Source organism: Tasmannia lanceolata, unplaced genomic scaffold (genome assembly GCF_043159265.1).
Source record: "Tasmannia lanceolata isolate RefF3 unplaced genomic scaffold, GAP_Taslan_0.1 ptg000044l, whole genome shotgun sequence".
NCBI lineage: Eukaryota > Viridiplantae > Streptophyta > Magnoliopsida > Canellales > Winteraceae > Tasmannia > Tasmannia lanceolata.
The window spans coordinates 17,325,695-17,348,616 of NW_027518721.1; the positions used below are offsets into that span (position 1 = coordinate 17,325,695).

Below are 22,922 nucleotides of genomic sequence, written 5' to 3' on the forward strand. Positions count from 1 at the left end.
CACTTGAACACCGCAGACGATCAGCAAATGAGATGACGGACACTTTGGCTAAGGCGGGAGCAAATCGGGAGGATTTTGATATAACTTCATATCTGTAATTAATGCAGCCTATTAAGGCATGGTAATGGCAAACATGCCTTTTTGTAATACCTCGGATTTATCCGGGAAACATCTGTAATGTTTGTAACGGCAGGCTGGGACTACTGGTCCCGAATGCTATTTCAACATTAATGAAATTTGTCAACTTTCAAAAAGAAAAAAAACCGTTTAATTACGTCCGAAAGGGACGAAACATCATACCTTCTGATACCGATAAGGAAACCGACACAAATAATCGTATAGTCCCGTATTGGTAAGGGAACCACTACAAATAACCACGCCAAACGTGGCGCAACATCGACGAGAATGGCCCATGTAGGGTAGGCGGCGGTGTATGGAGCCCGGTTAAGCGGAACACCAACACGACCGCCGTTAATTAGTTATCGACCTAGGAGTCGGAGGTTAGTTAGAAGTCAGAAGGTGAACTTGGGACTTTCTTGCCAGTCCTCTGGCAAGCATACCAACAAAAAGGTCTCACGATGAGCCAGAGCATTAAGCTCACTCACAATCTATGGATTAAAAATAGCTTCCTTACAAAGGGAACGAGTGGAGTATACGAAACGAGGGGCTAAGGGGAATTCTCCTGAGAAAGCAAGATTTTATTTGCTCTTCCAAACGATCTAAATCAACTACATCAGCTCTAATCGGGACTCGGCGCCCAGACAATTTCCAAACCACAAATATACACTCTTAGTCAAGCGGCTTCTTGTTGCTTTCCCAGCTTGGTGTCTTGTACGCGAATACGCTATGCTATGTACGTCGTTAACACACAACCTCTCGCAAGTTGGCGCAGCTTGGCCTAAGACACGAGGGCAGGATGGCATGATACTCCTTTGATTGCTGCTTAAGGTGCTACATGTAGGCTAACGTTGCGAGTAACATAGTAGTGTAAGGTATGGCTATTCTAGGGTATCGGGTGGATAACCCAATTCATTGACTACTCAACCCGAGGGGAAGCGTTCTAGCCGTGGGCGCGCGCGTCCGAAATAGTCCAATCAAAAAAGCTGTCTCCCTTCCGACCCGTAGCTTAGTTGTTATCCGGTATGGAGCCACCGTCACAGTACAATTTAGCATGTCGGTATCCCTACATTCCCCAGTCACTGAAACTGCTTCTCGAGTGTTGCTAGTTCTACCCTGCAGGAATTGAATATCACCTACCGCCCACTTAAGTTGCAAGGATCAACCCTTTGGCATACTTCGCACTTTCCGCCATCCCACGGAATCCAAGTAGTTCAAATTCAGTGAACAAAACGCATGAACCGCCAAGCATCATCTAGGCCAATGCATATTCTTCTGTAGTAGCAAATATGTGCTTTGGTAGCTCCAAATCTTTGCCACAAGTGGGAAATAAGATCCCAACATGTCTCTATTATATGCTAAGTTATCAATACCATTTAATTATATCCGAAACGGACGAAACATCTCATACCGGTAAGGAAATCGATACAAATAATCATGCCGTCTCATACTGGTAAGGAAACCGGCACAAATAATCATATTGGTAAGGGAACCACTACAAATAATCATGCCGAACTTTTCAGTCTGAATTTCGTTACGCACTCGGGCCATTTGTTTCAATTCTTCCGTTCCATTTCCTCTAAAATTTTACTTTTTTTAGATTTTTTTCTAGACATTCTAGATTAAGTTTTTTTTTTAAGTCTTCCTATTTTAGCCTTATTTAGTCCCGTTTTATAGCTATTCTAAGGGGATTTTATTCTTTATATCCACCCCAACGAGCTAACTTCATATTTTATTCTTAATTTGTTTCTCTGAGCTCCAACATTCTTGGTGTTAGAGAGAGCAACATTAGATACTGGGCATTATTGTAATTGTACATGTCATTGATGTATATTTTGTAATGTTTTAGAGTCGAGGATGAATTACAGACAAGCCACACAAATCTCTCTCTCTCTCTCTCTCTCTCTCTCTCTCTCTCTCTCTCTCTCTCTCTCTCTCTATGTATATACACACACACACACATTTGTCTCCCTCTTGAACATCGCATGGTCGAATCTAGATCTGCCAGAGCAAGGTTAATTGTACATCTGAGTTTGTAATGTGGCCTAATTCAAGTTATCAAATAGCATGTTGAAAACATCAGTTTCATGTATGAAAAAATATCTTTCCAAGATTGTAATGTGACCTAATTCAGGACCCACTGGACTATACAAGGAGAACTGGTACTGAGATTTAATAAGATAAGTGACACATTAAAAAGAATGCTAACATCAAAATCAATAATAAAGCACCGCTTACCTTTCGTCAGGCGCCCAAGCTACAGCTCTTATAGGAACAGTATCAGCCGTAAAGCAAAGCAAAGGGCTTGTATCTGCCAATAGACAGGCAGAGTGAAATTCAACTCTTAAATGCCAGCGTATTTTAAAAGTGAAAGAATGGTTCTTAGAATATAAAATCACTACTAAAGACCAAAAAACAAAGAATCGCTTCTATTTAAACCATTTTTCTTTCCAGCAAGATTAGAAGTTATGTAATGATCTTACAAGTTTACAAAGGATAAATTCTGCCTATAAGACCAAAAAATACAGAATCAGTACTATTTACACCCTTTTCCTTTCCACCAAGATTAGAAGTTATGTAATGATCCTACAAGTTTACAAAGGATAGATTCTGCCAATACATTGTTATTGTTTAAAAGGATATTCAATCACAATGGTGAAGTAAAAAGAATAAGAAGGCAATTGTATAACTGGAGCATGTAATGTCAATACCCTGAGAGTAACCGCTTGCAGAGAACTTCCACAATGCAACCTGAATGTATGGACAAGTATCAATTCCAATAAGAAATCTCAAAATTACCATCAAGACAACCACTTTTTTAACACGACAATAGACGTCTCAAAAAAACTGGGCATAGTTAATAAATTTTCCTAGAGAGCATGTGGCAAAAGTTACCGTTCCATCATGGCATCCAGCTAGGATTAACTCATGAGGGGCTGAAGTTGACCACTTCACTGTAAGAGGAATGCTGTTTTAACAACACATTCTAGATAGTCAGAGAGAAATAGAGAATAAGAATGTGGACAGAGCAACAGGACAGTTAAGTACTAAAAATTTCACAAAGTTTGTATATATAAATATATATAGCGATTTGCTAGGCAATTTTGCGGCTGGCTTTTGCACGTGAGAATATCCACCTCAGATGAATAATTGAATAAGACAAAACATGTCAAAAAGTCAACCTGTGTGGCCGTTTGCACATGCAAAAGCCAGCTGCAATATGGCTTTCAGCGAAATTTTGTAGCAAGTTCCCCCCCCACCCACCCCCGATATATATATTTTCATATGTACACACACACACACACACACACATATATAATATATATATATAATTTTTCAAAGAAACTGCACCAGATGAAAGACAAAAGAAGGATGTGAGAAATTCCAAGTCAATTATATAAACTTGAGCTATACTTGCACACATTAAAACAGAGACTTCAGCTAGGGTATGTCCCATCTTCCAGTTTCATGAATCTACAGTATAGAACCAAGGGACTCATGAATTATAATGATTAGCTAGTATGAGTCATGTCAATAGGGAGACGATCAAACAAAAAGTGCCTTTTAAAATTTTGAGAAGAAGCAACTAATGAAAACCTAGTGATTGGACGTTGTTCCCTTAGAACAAATTTACAGCCATTTCTACGTTCATAATTGTCAAAATAGCTCATCTTTTATAATTATCAACTTTTCTAAATCATATGTAAAGAAACTATTAACTACAAGAAGAAAAAAACAGAAAATAATCTTCTCATAGTTTACAATTGAAATCAAGTGAATGATATAAAACATTCAGGATTCTGAAAGCTAAAAGTCACATGATACTTCATCTTTCACGGCCAGAAATCCATAATGCACTACAGAACACATTTTATTATTCAAACTAGTGTTTAACTTTGCCTGGCCCCACACCTTATCTTTGAGCATCTGAATACTGGCGTTAGTTTTATAAAGCGAGGATCTATCCCCTCTTTGCACCGAGAACTATATAAAGTCCTGATCATGCTAGGAGAAGGAACCTCCCACCTGTATGTGGTTGATAGGATCATCAGAAGTCATTAAGCAGAATTTCTGAAGTGAAAAAATAAATATAAGGTAGTCCTAACATAGGTTCAAGTGTCAAGCAAAAATAAGAAACGGTCAAGGACAAGGCCCCCAAAACTGGGAAAATAAGAGGCGGTCAAACATAGGTTCAAGTGCCGAGTAAACCTTTTCAGAACAATGCAACCAAGACTAATAGAAGAGAATATCTACATGGCATAAGTAGGGATAGACATATCCTCCCTTATATGGTCCAATATTGTGGCCAGACTGCAAGGATACTAATAACTATCAATTTAATTTCAATTCTATAGAAGCTGAGAAATTTTTTCTTTTTGAATGACGGAAAATTTTAAAAACGGGCCGAGCCGAATGGCCGAGGCAATTGCAAAATGTACTATCAAAGTAGACTATAATGATATGGATACATGAATGAAAAAGCTGAATGTAATCAAAATATAAATATTAGGGACAGAATGACCAACTAATAGAACTCAACAGGCTCCTCATGTATGCACCCAGAGAGTCTTTCGGCATGTGTTTTTTAGTATGACATAAAACAATGCAGTTCTTGAGGTGCAGCAATTTTTTTAAATAAGGCATTTAATAACTAATAAAGTAAAAATTAAAACATAAATAATGAACACTTATGACAAGAAAAAAACAGAAATACAAAAAGGAGAATATCATACACTTCTAGAGAACCATTTCCTAGCAATACAGCAAGGTAACCAATGTGATGCTTGGATTGAGAATCATTAACATTGTAAGGCTGCCATTTAACATCCCATGCAACTTTCCCATTGTGGGCCAGACATAACATGACCCTAGGCAAAGCAACATCCTTCGGAAGGAATGAACTACCCATGCTAACTCCCAGGCAACCTTCACGGACAACCTCCGACCCCAGTGCCATCACGTCCTGACTGCAGCTGTCATTTGCTTGCGACACTGCATCAGAAGATTTATTTTCCCCATTCATGGCTGCCAAAATTGGATTAATATTATCACTATAGCCACCTTGGCTTGACTTATCTCCCATGTCACCCTTTACTATTAATCTTCTTTCACTGTTACTACTTAAATCATCTAAAGATTCACATGTGACTGATTTCTTTCTACCCCGCTTTTTGGGCTTCAATGGAATTGGTTCCTCTTTTCTGTAAACATTTAAAAGGCACCATATCTGAATGACACCTCTGCCAGTCAATGGGGCACCTATCTTGTCATATGAAGAGTGAGGAGAATGAGCAGCAACAGCAAGATACTGAAAAAGAAACAAGACGGTAAGGTAATTCAGAAACACTGGTTCTCACAATCATGAAAAAAAATGACAACAGCAAGATACTGAAAATGAAACAAGATGGTAAGGTAATTAAAAAACATTGGTTTTCGTAATCATGAAAAAATGACAACTTCCAAGCCAAGATACTTCATCCAGTACTGAAATCCAATTACCAGTTAAAACATCTGAAAAAATGAATGCACTCAATGCTAATAAAACCATTCTTTTAGTTGAAAAGGGTTAAGCAACAAAGTAGTAACTCAGACTTTGTTTCATCAATTAATAGGCTCCATCATAAACACTTCTAACTTTCAACCGGTGTCTAGAAACTTGCCTTCTCAACTGTGAACTGGCGCCTTCTCAACTAAGAACTTGTCAGTTCACTTCGTTTTGGACCTAACCAAGCTTCAAGTAGTACATATGTACAGCTTGGACTCCAATAAATGCTCATAAATTTATAATCTAGTGTATCTTTAACCACGAACCAGCATTGTTCCTATGCTGGTAATTTATACCGTCATATTTCCAATATTTAATTAAAAAAACCAGTGATATAAGACATAAGTGAGTACCTTCTTATGAAACGTTGCTCAAAGCATATGGCCAATAATGCTGTTCAAAGTACATACTGTAAGTCACTATGTAGTATATGTTCAATCTCCACTGGAATTCATTGTGGTGGTCGTAACAACCATGGACTCTGGCGTGGCAGTGGCACAAACTCCTATGGTAGATGTAGGCAGGGCAACAGTACTAAAATCTTGCTTGTCGGGGGTTATAGGAGGGCCAGATAGATAGGAATAAAACCTTGTGCATCAGAAACATGGTAAAGGCAAGGACAGAGTTGGACAGAGGAAGTGTCACATGGCTAGGAGTAGGGGGATGGACAACACCTATCTAGAAATTAATACTCACTGATACCTTGTATAAAATGCCGTCAACCGCAATAATAATTATTAGAGCTCCTACTGTAGTTGTATGATTTCTATTTGACTAACTAAAAATACAATGAGGCGGGGCAATCTATGAAAGGGGGTATCTTTAAAATATTAGACTCAGGTTTTAACCGACTAGGGTGAAGAATAAGGTACGGACAAAGGAAATACTCTATGCAAGCTATAGATATTTGAACTAACTGGCAAGAGTATATTATTGTAGTAGGGAATGGGGGTAAAATTTAGGGTTTTGGATCTTACTATTTGATTAGATTGGAAAAATATTTCTACTAGATTTAGGGTAGGCTTGGAAGGGTGTAGATGCATGTCGAAAAATTGTAGATGTATACCGAAAAGGTACAGACATGTTGACAAGGTGGAGGCAAAGCTTTTGGCAAGACTAAGAGACACAGGGTTTAGGATGAGATGAGATGTTTAAAACAAAAGAAAAAATTATGGTTTCGACCTTTTAGGGAAGGGAAAGGAATATTTCCAATTCCTAGGCAAATTCTTTTTCTGAAAGATACAAAGAAAAGAAGAGAGAAATAGTGAAAATATAGATTGCAAATAATGAAGAAACAAGACATTTATCCCAAGACAGCCCACCAAGAGTTTTCCTCAGCATCAAACCAAAGAAAAAGAAGATTGCAACATGAGGATCAAGGCATCGCATCCTAAGAACATAAATCACATCCAAGGATTGAAATTTCGGTGGCAATTTCAGTTTCAGTTTAAATTTCGGCCGAAATTTTTAAATTTCGGTAGCGGTTTGGTCCCGGCCGAAATCCAAAATTTAGGTCGAAATTTCAGTATTTCAGCCGAAATTTAAAAACCATACTCACATCCACACGAGTAAAAAAATTCAATTCTTTAATCATTCTATCATAGCATAAAAGAAAAGTAACATGACACTACATATATAAGAAAGAGAACTAGAATATTCTAGAACCCCAAACTAAAAAACACCACTTTTGGACTCAAATGCCATCAATGACTTAAAATACTTTCTCCCCACTTAAAATTTTCATAATATATGTGTGGGGCCTACTTAAAAACTTACAACTCAAAGAACTTGAGTGATTTTGATAAGAAAAGACTTTACTACCCCCTGTGACTTAAAAGACTTAAACAATACTCTAAAAACTAACTAAAATTCTTTGAACATTAACGTTGGGCCCTGCCTTAACTTATTAATTCTTCATGGCATCTTGGATAGTCCCCATCACACAACCACAAACCTGTTGAGACAACGAAACACACATGCCCCATAGTTTGTTCATTTTTAATTTTTCAAATTCTTGAGAGCCATTCTTCTTCTTTTTTCCAAATTCTTCAGGCCCTTGGCAAGTACGAAGTCAACTTAGTGTTTTAAATTTACTGCTTCACATTTTGTAGGGAGAATACCTACATATTAAAGCTCAAAATCGTAATACCAAAAATTAATTAAACAACATTAACAACTTACTCATATTTAGCAAAACCCAATAAGTCATTACGAATTGCCCTCTTGCACTACATCATACGAACCAGAAAATAACACATAGGATATAGCAACTATATCATGTTTTATGTATTGGGCTCTCAGCATGACAGCTCCTTAATAAAAACTCTTTTTCACAACTCACTTAGGACAGAGAGCACCGAGATGATTCTGAGGTTTTATATATAGTATTCAGCGTCTCGTGTGGAGTATACTTCATATATCAATCTCAAAAGCCTAATACCTAAGATTGATCAAACAACACTACCTAATACCTAATTGATAAGGAACATATACAGACAAATAAAACTGACTACCCATTTGAACAACACAACACGAAACAGCTACTAGGGATGTAGCAACTGTGTCACATTTTATGTCACATCATCCGTATATTTTATACACACACACACACATACCTATCCATATGGTAAACATACAGAAGGTAGATAGATAGATATATCCACATGCATAGATATTATCTAGTAAAGTGCTCAAGACTTATTTCTTCTCCTCCTATCAGCAACCTTGAACCTACAAATGTAGCCCATACGCATGAGATTCGGACCGTTCCTTTGGAAAGCCCCACCATGGATGACAATTGCCCAAAATTCGCACTGATTGGAGTATCCTAACAATCCGGCTGGAGGACTTCTCCTGGCCCAATATGACCATTGTTCAATTTTTTTTTCAACATTCCATTTGCAGTCCTCAAAATTCCTCCAGACGGTAGCATTGATAAAAAAAAAAAAAGTGGGACACGGGCTATGGCCTAATTGAACAAACAGCTCAATCTCATGGCACACATGTGCGGAATTAAAGGTGCAGAGGAGAGGGGAAAAAAGAAAAAAGTTAAGCACCAAATCCTTTCCCATCAAACATACAGTAACAGAAGGTAAAAGAGTATTGTGTCGCTGTTGTGAATCCATAAGTGCAAAAGGGAAATAATACCAGTTTCAAGGTTGAAACTTGAAAGTACCTCACAACTAATAGGATCCTCAGTCCTTTGATGAATCCTAGGACACCAATCCAATGCCCAAACAGGCCCACCAACGTGCAATATGAAATCTTTGCTGCAACAAAATCTTATGAGTAGCATTCTACAATGTATGAGGGAATGAACTAGAAGAAATGGAAATGCCGAAAATGATATAAATGTAATGACATCTTGATAGTAATTAATTGCATAAGAATATTGTCTTGAGAATGTATGCCACAATTTTCTTAAATAGTTTTGTTTATAAAACAAATACACTGACTTAACTAAGTATTGGAAAAGTATGTAAGGATTAATTTGTTCTTAAGTATATAGGAAAGCAAGAGTAGAGAAAAGGAAGAAAATGTCCAATCTCAACAATTAAAAGCACATAATGTTGAGACAAAATCAACCTTTTCCTTTCTTAAAACGAAAAATACAATATTGTAAAATACTCTAGTCTAGTGATATCAAAAATGTTTATGAAAAGCTTTTCCACCTTCCATCCTGGTTAAGATCTCCAGTGGGGCGCAAACCCATGATGAGCCCAAGCAAAACGCCCCCTCCCCTCCCCCCCATGCACACACACAACACACGCACACACGCATACACGCGTGCGCGCACACACACGCTCCAGGTTACATTAATTTCTAGCAGAACTCCAGGGAGCAGGGGGTATAAACTGGAAGACCATGTGCATCTGCGAAAACCAAGGCCTTTGAAGCACGCCCAATGCCAAATAGACATTACTATAGAATGCAAAATACAAGAGAAGGTGCTATAATCCCTTCACAAGTAGTCGTTTACAAGACCAAAACAAACTATCTCCATTGGAAATTGAAATACATAATGTTCACACGCACACACATGCTCACATGCAAACACACACGCACGTGTGATTGCGCGCGCGCGCACTACAAGTTTTCTTGGCCTTGATGTAGGGTCCAAAAATTTCAAGCATGAATATCCTCTTCCATTGGCTCTTCTAATGGGGCAGAATATCGAATTGACTTTTATGGTTGTATTTTGCCTCTAATGATATCATCGTCGCTAAAACTTCCTAGGGTCCTCATCGTGTTAGCAATTTTTCCATTGATGATTGCAATTTCTACGTTTCACATTGACATTGCCACATCTCACCATGACTCAATTGCCGCGAGTCATAATAGTCTCATAGTTCCAAAATTTGTAATTTTTGGGGAAAAAAGCAGGAAAATGTTCCTGGAAAAAATTTCCATGAAACAATTGTGAGATATTCAATAAAAAGTTAATAATTACAAAATTTGTCATTTTTTGGGGAAAAAGGAGCAAAATGTTCATGGAAAATTTCCATGAAAAAATTGTGAGATATTCAACAAAAAATAATTAGCTCTCCCTATATTCCATGGAATTCAACCAATAATTCACAATTTTTCAATAAAACATAGTAAATTAGAATAGTTCGCGACAAATAAAAATAGACCTGCATTGTAAGAATCGAATTGATATACAACCCTCCTAATTTAAGGAAATGCACTTAACCATGTGTATGCCAACGATTGTTTTCCATGTGTATGCCAATGATTGTTTTACTAGGCTGATTGGTAAGGTGGATTGGAATATTCAGTTCTGCATAAACTTTTTTAGAGAGAAATCCAGAGTTGGGGCGTTACTTGTGAAGAATTAATCCAGACGACATTAAGAGTGACAGCATAGACAGAAGAATCTGTATTCCTGAGTCGAATGGAAAGTTCTCAATTTGATAATTCAACCGGCTCCTTGTTCCTCTTGCTCTACGTGTGGCAGATGGGAAGTCAGTGGACCATATCTTTGTTCCCTATCTTTCAAAAAAAGGTATTGTATTTTGCATTAAGATGGTTGGGATTGCTTGTACTTTTGTGAGCGAAGCCGCTGATTTGTTGGATTAGTGCTCTTTTGCCCCATGGTCGATGAGGGGTGAATTCTATAGGGTTTGGTGTTAGTTGCAATTCTGTAGATCCTCTGGAAGGAAATAAACAATAGAGTTTCTGAGGGTGTTCCGAAAAATGTGTGAGCATTTCAGGAGCTGATATTGCCTAGTGGGCAAAGGTTCTCCCTGAGTTCCATAATTACTCCGCCTCGACAATTAAGAGGAATTGTGATGAAAATCAGCTTAGCAACCCCCCTCCACCCTTTATCGTCTAGTTTAATTCATGTCCGACGGCATTGGGGGGTTGTTGCGAGACACAAGGGGGAAGTTAGTATGGCTTTCTCTGACCCAATTGGAAGGCGTGATTCCAACACTGCCGAAGTCATCGCTCTCCTATTGGGGATTTGTAGTGCGGGTCAAGATCTTCTAAAGGACCTTATTGTGGAAGGAGACCCGTTGAATGTGAATAGATGGGTGAAGGTGCCAGTTATCCTTGGCACTTTATGGACGTGATTGAGGAAGTCCAAGGACAGAATTGAGGGCTACTCAGTGGTGTTATAGCATGTTTGGGGATCAACCAATTCCGAGGTTGATTAGCCTATTCGCTAGCCGACCCCAACTAGTTTGGGACAAAGGCTTAGTTGAGTTGACTACTAGCCTATTCGCTCCAGATTTGACTCGGGAGGAGATTATGACCTTTGTCTTTCTCCTCCCTTGATGTCAGATGATGTTTTTTTTTTCTTCCATTTCTTGTTTGTTGTGTTTTTCTAACCATCTCACTCACCTTATTGTTTCCTTTCCCTTTCTGCTAATAAAATTTGCCATTAAAAATATGTAATAAGCACGCAAGAATAAAATTAAATCCATCACTGACCAGAGTATGGACCAGGTGTCCCCATTAAATATCATCTAGATCTCCCCAACCACCAGTCAGTGAATAGTGAGGGGAACAGCAAACTTGTCGACTAGTAGCGGGGTAGTTTGTAACTGGTACTTCCTCATGGTCTCAAGACAGGATTTCCTAGAAAACGGGTTTGCTTTGTTATCCAACATTGGCCATTTCTTTCTTCCTACAATGAGGACTTTTACTTCCTTTGATGGAGATTGCTAACCAATGTAAATAAATCAAACTGTTCAAAAAAAGAGAATTGCTAACCAATTTCTCTATTTTTACTAATGAAATTCACACTTATGGATGAAAGCATGCACGCATAATAATCTTGTATAACAACAAAACCAAGTTCACTTGCATGAAAACAGGAAAAAAGAGAGCAAGAAAGTGAAGTGATAATCAATCCAAATAAAATTCGGGGTGTATTCTTGAGTTATTGTTACAACTTTAAGGGAAGAAGATCTTCAAATAGAACTACATGGAAAACTAAATAAAACCAACATACCTGGAATTCAAAAATTGGGTACTACCAGATAGTTTCTCCATCTGCATCAATATATCAAATCCAGTAATAAAAAAGGATATGGTAAATAAGGTCCAAGATGCAACATCCAGCTCACTTTAAAGCAGTACGTAGCAAAAAAGCGCGAGTATGGCTTTCTTTAAAAAAAAAATAACTAAAAGAAATATAGAAAAAGAAAAGGATTATAAAAAATCAATAGCCCAACGAACCGACTCATCGCAACCTACCTTAGGAACAGTTGCAGCAGAAAACGGGGGTAAGCTTACCCCATTAACAGCATCTTTTACTTGAGAGGTTCTTGTTTCATAAGCGAACCGAATGATTTTTGGTTGGTAATAATGGTGCTTCCATTCTCTGTATACATACACAAATACATTTTATCAGGATGACATAATGAACTCATAAAAGTTGACGATAGGTGGAGAACTTCACAAATTGAAAACAAAACAAGGAGGCATATACTGTGTATAATCATTTTTAACATATCCTCAATGCTAGAAGCAAAGATAAGAAAAAATAAAGCATCAACATGTTAGGAGAAAATGGCAAACACATTACCAATAAAATGATACTAAATTGAGTGGACTATTTTTCTTGTAGCACATGGGAAAATGCTCCAACTAAGAGGAGTATTAAAAAATTTAGTCCTTTTGTGGGTTTTGCTAAATAGATCCAAAATCATGCAGACTTTAGCACCTAACACATTTTAAAGTAGGTTATAGCCAACAATTTCAAGCTTAAGTAGGTTTTAACAAATATTCTATAAAAATAAGTAGACTTGCTAAATAAAAAAATTAACTAAAGGGATTGTACTTGAGAAAACTCACAATATTTAGATTCTAAAATGAAAAGACACTACAAAATAGCATCAAATTGACCGAGCTAAAATCAATATTGATGGAACCACGAAAGTGGTAGCTACAGCATAATCTACAACAGGTTTCAAAGTGGGAGCAAAATTCTAGAGAGGGAGTAGCACCAAGTTACATTTGCTAAGAACAAGACAGGCCCTTATCAAAGTCTTCAAGAGCAGATGCCAGATTATGTCCAAAGAATGAAACTTTCTATAAGTATCTGAAATTGAAGCACCCAAGTGCTTGCTATTCTAAGATGGCCAACTGTTTTTAGAACACATTACAGAACGTAAACTTAATGCAAAATTTGTACTATCAAACATTAAAAAAAACATGCATACTTCGAGGTCATCTTCGCAAGCTAAACTTTGGACACATATTCCCCTGCTGGAAAAAACATTTTTCATCATAAAAGAATTCAAGTTCAACCTAATTTAGCTTAGAATGATGCTAACAAATATCACTCAATCAATAAAAGCACGGCCTTTAGTATAGAAACCAATGCAATTTTAATGTTTGTATCAATTGCAAGAATGAAATTTACAATGGAAACCTATTACCAATAGTTTTAAATTTCATCCGAAATCTTAAATTTAGGCCCAAATATTTCGGTTTTGTTCCAATCCGACACCGAAAGTACATTGAATCAGTTTTTTACCGGATTTCAGCGAAATTTACAAGATTTCCACCGAAATTGCTGAAATTTCGGCCAAATTTTCCGAAATTTTTTACCGAATTTTACATTATTTCGATCGAAATTTATATCCTCTAGTTGGGATTTACTTATTTAATCATTAATTATGATTTAATAACAGAAGTCTTTTTTCCATCTCTTGAAATACAAAAGCAACAACGAAAAATCAAGAGAAAAAAATGGGGTTTGAAATTGGACTCACGTTAAGAAAGTGACAGACAAGGAGAACCTTTCAATCTCACTTTCAACAAAACTCTCTTCGTCCGTAATTCCGCAAAGCAAAGAAATCGTTTTGATCGCTTGAAAGTGATTCTCAACTGAATAATCAAACATTGAAACTGCAATTTCAGCATTGCTTATATCCAATGTAGGATCCACTGAATTTGAATTCTCTTCAATCGTAATTTCAGCATTGCTTCTATCCAATGTAGGATCCACTGAATTTGAATTCTCTTTCACAGCATTTTTCTTCAAACCCACTTCATTTTTCCTCGTTCCTCCCCCTTCTGGATTTTTCCTTTATTTCTTCCATGGAAGGTGGCAAAGACCGTTCCAAACTTTCCTCTTTTGTAATTTCAGCATTGCTTATATCCAATGTATGATCCACTAAATTTGAATTCTCTTCCACCATAATTTCAGCATTGCTTCTATCCAATGTAAGATCCACTGAATTTGAATTATCTTCCACCGCCTTTCTCTTCAAACCCACTTCGTTTTTCTTCGTTCCTGGGCCCGTGCCTTTCTTCCTTCCCCTTCTGGATTTTTCCTTAATTTCTTCCATTTCACTACCAGGAACACCGCAAATAGTGTTCCAAACTTTCCTTTTTTGTATCTAACCACCTCAATATCTAGGGTTTTTTTTTTTTGAATGGTATCTCAGTCTCTGAGTTTGCTCTCTTTAATAAAATCTATCATCACTCAAAAACAGGGCAATCTCAAGGTCGATTCCTATCTAGGGTTAGCACTGTTTTTCACCAACTCTAACTGCTTAAGCTTTTGGATCAATTGGTTGTTTCAAAAAACCCTAGAGAAAACCCTAGAAAAAAAAAATCAGCCGCAACGAAGAATCCTAGTCCCCTTGGTTTCTCCTTCTTTATTTTCTGTAAATTCTTCAAGTTCTCGGCAGGAGACTGTGGTGTGATCCTTACAAACTTTCTGATTGCAAATTTGAGCAGAAAACAAGATGGTTTTAGGGTTTATTCCTTTCTAGGGTTTAGACTGTTTATCATCAACAGTATATAATAAAATATAATAGTAAAACGAGAAGGTTGCTGATAAATGCGCCCCTTTATCAGCAAAATAGTATTTCTTCAAATGACGAAAATACCCATGTAGTTCTCTTCCTCACGTCCTCGTTCGGGAATGTGAGGGTTTCCAGGGATGTGGTCTGTCTTATCTGGGTATTTTCGGCATTTCAGGAAACACTGTTTAATTGTATATGACTATATGAGTACCTATTTTAGCCGATTTCAAGGAGAATAAATAGTGGGTGTCCTCAGAATAATAAAAAGGGTGAATTTATCAGCTCGGGCACAGACTGAGGAATAAAAAAATATCTTGCTTAAGAGACATCCAATTGACCTTGTTTTAAGTATCAATCCCTAGCAAATCCCTAGTAATATAGTCTCTCGCTATCTAATAACATAATTCATTTCTTGTTTTAAGTATCGGCTAGGTCCGAAATTTATGCTGAAACCGAAATTTCAAACCATTTTCTCTCTCTCTTAACCTTCTCTCTGTCTTTATCAATAACTGTGATACCCAAGATCTCTCCCTCTCGCCGATTCACACTCACTGTTTGCAAAAAATATAGGGCAATGATAAATTCGTACCCCCTTTAGGATGATTCGCACCCCTTTAACGTGTTAGTTTGCCCCATATCCTGCTCTACTGCGAATTTATCACCGCCCAAAATATGTTTCTTTGAATAAAAACCATGAATTTTGGACGCGTGTCAAGACAGAGAATGTGATACGCGGGTGTGCACAATGAGACCTATGGTGGGCCTCGCCTATAGGTCTATGCTATTGGGTTAAAGCGGGCCCATATCGTTGCCACCTCTACTTTTTCCTAATTGTGGATTTTTGTAGACTTGGCAAAATTGATCCGTGCCCGTGGGTCAACCCAACCCACTAGCAAATTTGCGGGTACGGGTTGACATGAACGTGAGAACTCTCAAGAAAGAGTTGGAACTTTGTGGTGAGAGAAAGAGCGACTAAAAGCCTCTCTCTCTCTCTCTCTCTCTCTCTCTCTCTCTCTCTTTATATATATATATATATATATATATATATATATATATAGGAAACATTTCCTACACACTTGTGTAGGTAAGTTACCTACACACTAGCTTAAAATATAGTGGGGGCCCACATTGTTTGGGTGATCCAAACCATTCATTTGAATGGTCCTCACAGAGATAAGGTGTCCACAAAAAATCAGATCCATAGGATCATCCCAACCCTATATATATATATATATATATATATATATATATATATATATATATATATATATATGAGCAAAGTGTTCCTGCGCAGCTGCTCAGTTAGCTTAACTGAGCAGCTGCCCCAAAAAACTCATGTGGCCCCATATTTTTTGGGTGATTCAAAGCATTCATTTGATGGGCCCTTCCATGGATTGGGTGTGTACCAAAAATCAGCTCCATTGGATCACCAATGGGTGTCCATTTGTGGGGCCAAAAATGGACAGATACTGTTTCTCCACAAATCTGTCCATTTTTTGCCCCACAAATGGACACCCTAAGGTGATCCAATGGAGCTGATTTTTGGTGGACACCCTACCCATAAAAGGGCCCATCAAATGAATGCTTTGGATCCCACCCAAAATGTGGCCACATGAGTTTTTGGGGCAGCTGCTCAGTTAAGCTAACTGAGCAGCTGCGCAGGAACACTGCCCTCATATATATATATATATATATATATATATATATATATATATATATAGAGAGAGAGAGAGAGAGAGAGAGAGAGAGAGAGAACGGTTCCTACACACATGGGTAGATAAGTTGTCTACACACTACCTTAAAATACAGTGGGAACCACATTATTTGGGTGATCCAAACCATTCATTTTTAAGGCCCTCTCATAGATAGGGTGTCCACAAAAAATCAGATCCATAGGATCATCCTAACCATTCGAACTTTGGAGGCAAAAAATTAAATAATTTGTGAAGGTTTAAAGACATCCATTTTACCTCCACAAATCGTAGGGTTGGGATGATCCTATAGATCTGCTTTTTTGTAGACACCCTATCTATGTGAGGGCCTTTAAAATGGATGGCTTGGATCACCCAAACAATGTGGGCCCCCACTGTATTTTAAGCTAGTGTGTAGAGAACTCTCTACACATATGTGTAGGAACCGTTTTCTCATATATATATATATATATATATATATATATATATATATATATATATATATATATATTCAATGAAGCTCCCATAAAGCTTCCAAATAAAGCAAAATTCTTTTGGATCTCTTTGGCACAAGATTATCAAGTGTCTTTAATGCTAACCTTGCCTTCCAAGATGTTTCCAAACATAGATTAGCTAATTAAGAAAAGGGTTGCTTAAATGCGAGGCCACAATCAGTTTCAGAAAGTCTAAATATGGAAACTTCCAACATGCGAATGTTGAAGAGTGTAGGCAAATTAAGTTGGAGAGATTCTTTAACAGTTTGAGTACCTGTTTTATCTTCGTAGAAAAATGGTAGAGTGGCAAGAGAAATTATTTAACAATTTGAGTACATGAAAACATGAGTACATGTTTTACCTTATTACACAAATAGAAGAATGGCATAATCATAAGCTGAGAAGAGTTCGATCAATGGGTGAACTCACAACTATTTTACTATTTTTCATTTGAGTAGATATTTTACAACACCTGGGATGTGAATTTTCATGAGATATTCTTCCCAATCGATGCACTTGGGGTCGAAACATAACATCCCATCTGTCATGCCATCATCTTTCATCGCTGCCCTAAACTTCTCTGAGTTGAAGTTGTCGAATCTACACAACACAATTATTATCGTTAAACGCTAAACAATTTTAAGAGAATGTGATCAAATCATTTTAGATGATATATATATGAGAAAACGGTTCCTACACATATGTGTAGAGAGTTCTCTACACACTAGCTTAAAATACAGTGGGGGCCCACATTGTTTGGGTGATCCAAGCCATCCATTTTAAAGGCCCTCACATAGATAGGGTGTCTACAAAAAATCAGATCCATAGGATCATCCCAACCCTACGATTTGTGGAGGTAAAATGGATGTCTTTAAACCTTCACAAATTAGTCCATTTTTTGCCTCCACAGTTCGAATGGTTAGGATGATCCTATGGATCTGATTTTTTGTGGACACCCTATTTATGTGAGGGCCTTAAAAATGAATGGTTTGGATCACCCAAATAATGTGGCCCCCACTATATTTTAAGCTAGTGTGTAGATAACTTATCTACACATATGTGTAGGAACCGTTTTCTCTCTCTCTCTCTCTCTCTCTCTATATATATATATATATATATATATAGAGAGAGAGAGAGAGAGAGAGAACATTTCCTACACACTTGTGTAGGTAAGTTACCTACACACTACCTTAAAATACAGTGGGGGCCCACATTGTTTGGGTGATCCAAACAATTCATTTGAATGGTCCTCACATAGATAGGGTGTCCACAAAAAATCAGATCCATAGGATCATCCTAACCATTCAAACTATGGAGGCAAAAAATGGACTAATTTGTGAAGGTTTATACACGTCCATTTTACCTCCACAAATCGTAGGGTTGGAATGATCCTATGGATCTGATTTTTTGTGGACACCCTATCTATGTGAGGACCATTCAAATGAATTGTTTGGATCACCCAAACAATGTGGGCCCCCACTGTATTTTAAGGTAGTGTGTAGGTAACTTTCCTACACAAGTGTGTAGGAAATGTTCTCTCACATATATATATATATATATATATATATATATATATATATATATATATATATATATATATATAAGGAAAAGGAGTGTGCGGTCGAGCACACCTAAGCTTAGGTGCGGTCGAGGGCCTAAATACATGGGTCCCACATTTTTTGTGTTGATCAAAACTATTCATTTGCAAGGCCCCATCATAGATAGGGTGTGTACAAAAAATCAGGTCCACTAGATCATCCTAACCCCTCCAAAAGTGGAGGGCAAAAATGGGCAGATTTGTGGCAAACGGTGTCTGTCCATTTTGACCTCCAGAAATGGATGGGTTAGGATGATCCTATGGAGCTGATTTTTTGTACATGCCCCATCTATGTAAGGGCCTTTCAAATGAATGCTTTGGATCATCCTAACAAAGTGGGCCCACATGAGTTTGGGGCCCTCGACCGCACCTAAGCTTGGTGCGGTTGACCGCACAATCTTATTCCTATATAAAACGGTTCCTACACATATGTGTAGAGAGTTCTCTACACACTAGCTTAAAATACAGTGGGGGCCCACATTGTTTGGGTGATCCAAGCCATCAATTTTAAAGGCCCTCACATAGATAGGGTGTCTACAAAAAATCATATCCATAGGATCATCCCAACCCTACGATTTGTGGAGGTAAAATGGATGTCTTTAAACCTTCACAAATTAGTCCATTTTTTGCCTCCACAGTTTGAATGGTTAGGATGATCCTACGGATCTGATTTTTTGTGGACACCCTATCTATGTGAGGGCCTTAAAAATGAATGGTTTGGATCACCCAAATAATGTGGCCCCCACTGTATTTTAAGGTAGTGTGTAGATAACTTATCTACACATGTGTGTAGGAACCGTTCTCTCATATATATATATGAGAGAACGGTTCCTACACACATGTGTAGATAAGTTATCTATATGAGAGAACGGTTCCTACACACATGTGTAGATAAGTTATCTACACACTACCTTAAAATACAGTGGGGGCCACATTATTTGGGTGATCCAAACCATTCATTTTTAAGGCCCTCACATAGATAGGGTGTTCACAAAAAATCAGATCCGTAGGATCATCCTAACCATTCAAACTGTGGAGGCAAAAAATGGACTAATTTGTGAAGGTTTAAAGACATCCATTTTACCTCCACAAATCGTAGGGTTGGGATGATCCTATGGATCTGATTTTTTGTAGACACCCTATCTATGTGAGGGCCTTTAAAATGGATGGCTTGGATCACCCAAACAATGTGGCCCCCCACTGTATTTTAAGCTAGTGTGTAGAGAACTCTCGAACCGTTCTCTATATATATATATATATATATATATATATATATATATATAGAGAGAGAGAGAGAGAGAGAGAGAGAGAGAGAGAGAACGTTCTATATATATATAGAGAGAGAACGGTTCCTACACATATGTGTAGAGAGTTCTCTACACACTAGCTTAAAATACAGTGGGGGCCCACATTGTTTGGGTGATCCAAGCCATCAATTTTAAAGGCCCTCACATAGATAGGGTGTCTACAAAAAATCAGATCCGTAGGATCATCCCAACCCTACGATTTGTGGAGGTAAAATAGATGTCTTTAAACCTTCACAAATTAGTCCAATTTTTGCCTCCACAGTTCGAATGGTTAGGATGATCCTATGGATCTTATTTTTTGTGGACACCCTATCTATGTGAGGGCCTTAAAAATTAATGGTTTGGATCACCCAAATAATGTGGCCCCCACTGTATTTTAAGCTAGTGTGTAGATAACTTATCTACACATGTGTGTAGGAACCGTTTTCTCATATATATATATATATATATATAACTTAGAAGAAGACTGAGGGTTTCTTTAGTTATCTTTAAAATAATTTACATATAATCTTATATTCAAATGCATTTGAATTTAATCATGATCACTTGAAAATAACGGTTGTAGTAGTCATAGAAATTATATAGTTATTAGCTTTGAAAAATGCCATCTCATTTACAAATAATAGTAAATCAATTTATATTATTTACAAATAAGAACTAATTTTGATGGCATCCAAAGAAGCCATAAATTGTTAGAGCCACTTTGTCAGTAATTTATGTAATTCAAATAAATTTACTAAGCTATTGTTAACAGAATAGAAGGTATGTCAGGGTTTGAGAAGTGGATATTTTTTTTTTATTGATTTTGGTATTTGTCATATCACCTATCTCTCTATCCCTCTCAATATATATAAGCTTTTATGAGCTAGACCTCACTAACATAGAGGGCCCACATTGTTTGGATGATCCAAAGCATTCATCTGATAGGCCTTCATATAGATAGGGTGTGCCCAAAAAATCAGCTTCATAGGATCATCCTAACCCTTCCATTTGTGGAGGTTAAATGGACGAGTATAAACCTCCATAAATCTGCCCATTTTTAAAATCCATAAATGGAAGGGATAGGATGATCCTATCAAGCTAATTTTTTACGCAAACCCTATCTATATGAGGGCCTATCGAATGAATGCTTTGGATCATCCAAACAATGTGGGCTCCCTGTGTGTGTTTGTGAGCTCTAGCTCATATAAGCTTATATGAGCTCTAGCTCACAAACACTATATATATATATATCTATATATATATATATATATATATATATATATATATATATATATATATATATATATAGGGATTTGCTAGCCACTTTCACGGAAAGCTATTTCGCGCCTGGCTTTTGCATGTGATGAGGCCATGCCAGATGAATTAAATGAGTAAGACAAGATATGCCAAAAAGTCAACATGTGAGGCTGTCATCCAATGCAAAAGCGAGCTGCGAAAATGGCTAGCAACTCACATATATATATATATATATATATATATATATATATATATATATATATATATATATATATATATGAGAAAACGGTTCCTACACATATGTGTAGAGAGTTCTCTACACACTAGCTTAAAATACAGTGGAGGCCCACATTGTTTGGGTGATCCAAGCCATCCATTTTAAAGGCCCTCACATAGATAGGGTGTCTACAAAAAATCAGATCCAGAGGATCATCCCAACCCTACGATTTGTGGAGGTAAAATGGATGTCTTTAAACCTTCACAAATTAGTCCATTTTTTGCCTCCACAGTTCGAATGGTTAGGATGATCCTATGGATCTGATTTTTTGTGGACACCCTATCTATGTGAGGACCTTAAAAATGAATGGTTTGGATCACCCACATAATGTGGCCCCCACTGTATTTTAAGCTAGTGTGTAGATAACTTATCTACACATATGTGTAGGAACCGTTCTCTCTCTCTCTCTCTCTATATATATATATATATATAGAGAGAGAGAGAGGGAGAGAGAGAAGGATTCCTGCGCTCGAGTGCATGAAACAAGGGTGGGGCCACATTGTTGGGGTGATCCTAAGCATTCATTTGAAAGGCCCCATCATAGATAGGGAATGTACCAAAAATCAGCTTCATTGGATCATCATAGGGTGTCCATTTGAGGGGGTGAAAATGGACATATACTGTTTGTCCACTAATCTGCCCATTTTTTCACCCCACAAATGGACATCCTAAGATGATCCAATGGAGCTGATTATTGGTGGACACCCTATCCATGAAAGGGCCTTTCAAATGAATGCTTTAGATCCCACCAACAATGTGGGCCCACCGCTGTTTTTGCACTCAAGCGCAGAAACCCTTAACTTATATATATATATATATATATATATATATATAGGGGAAAGTGTGAGCGGACCCTCATATAAGCTTATAAGAGGTGACCGCTAAAAACATGGTGGGCTCACATTTTTGGGGTGATCCGAACTAGTCATTTGATAGGCCCTGACATAGATAGGGGGTGCCCAAAAAATCCGCTCCATAAGATCATCCCAACCCTTCGAACTGTGGAGGAGAAAGAGGGGGAAATGGGCGGGTATAAATTTGCCCACTTACCCGTCCATTTTCCCCTCTTTCACCTCCACACTTCTGTAGACACCCCATTTTGACAAGGCCCTAAAAATCCCCAAAATTGAATAAAATTCCCAAATTCCGAGTCCCAAGTATTCCGAAGTTAATCTCAAAAATTCCTGGGGACTGGGCCCAGAATGAGAAGAAGGTTCGAGTCTTGGAGCACCTTATTACGCATATTCCTGGGTACAAATTCCCCAGGAGGTTGTTAGTATTCTCGAGAATCCCCCTGTAAAATTTCAGGGCAATCGGGCGAAAAATGAAGAATAAGACAGGCGAAGTATGTGGGATAATTAAAGTTGGGCTGTGGTAGGGTGAATTATC

General features: G+C 37.6%; 1 protein-coding gene across 6 annotated transcripts in view; it reads right to left on the reverse strand.

Moving 5' to 3' along the window:
- Positions 1-22,922, reverse strand: part of LOC143864040 (alcohol-forming fatty acyl-CoA reductase-like) — a 66,132-nt gene that overhangs the window by 13,197 nt on the left and 30,013 nt on the right. For 3 of the 6 annotated variants that reach the window (XM_077374860.1, XM_077374859.1, XM_077374858.1), the window contains exons 1-9: positions 13,888-14,960; positions 12,365-12,491; positions 12,120-12,160; positions 8,838-8,931; positions 4,851-5,425; positions 4,030-4,143; positions 3,013-3,085; positions 2,829-2,868; positions 2,356-2,428 (exon numbers count right to left, since the gene is read on the reverse strand). The exons of 1 other annotated variant lie outside the window; for it this stretch is intronic. In XM_077374860.1, coding sequence (XP_077230975.1) covers positions 2,356-2,428; positions 2,829-2,868; positions 3,013-3,085; positions 4,030-4,143; positions 4,851-5,425; positions 8,838-8,931; positions 12,120-12,160; positions 12,365-12,491; positions 13,888-14,018 — 1,268 coding nt within the window. In that variant the 5' untranslated portion in view covers positions 14,019-14,960. Of the gene's footprint in view, positions 1-2,355; positions 2,429-2,828; positions 2,869-3,012; positions 3,086-4,029; positions 4,144-4,850; positions 5,426-8,837; positions 8,932-12,119; positions 12,161-12,364; positions 12,492-13,887; positions 14,961-17,585; positions 17,714-22,922 lie in introns of those variants that run through there. 2 more of the 6 variants (XM_077374854.1, XM_077374855.1) reach the window with 2 other exon arrangements.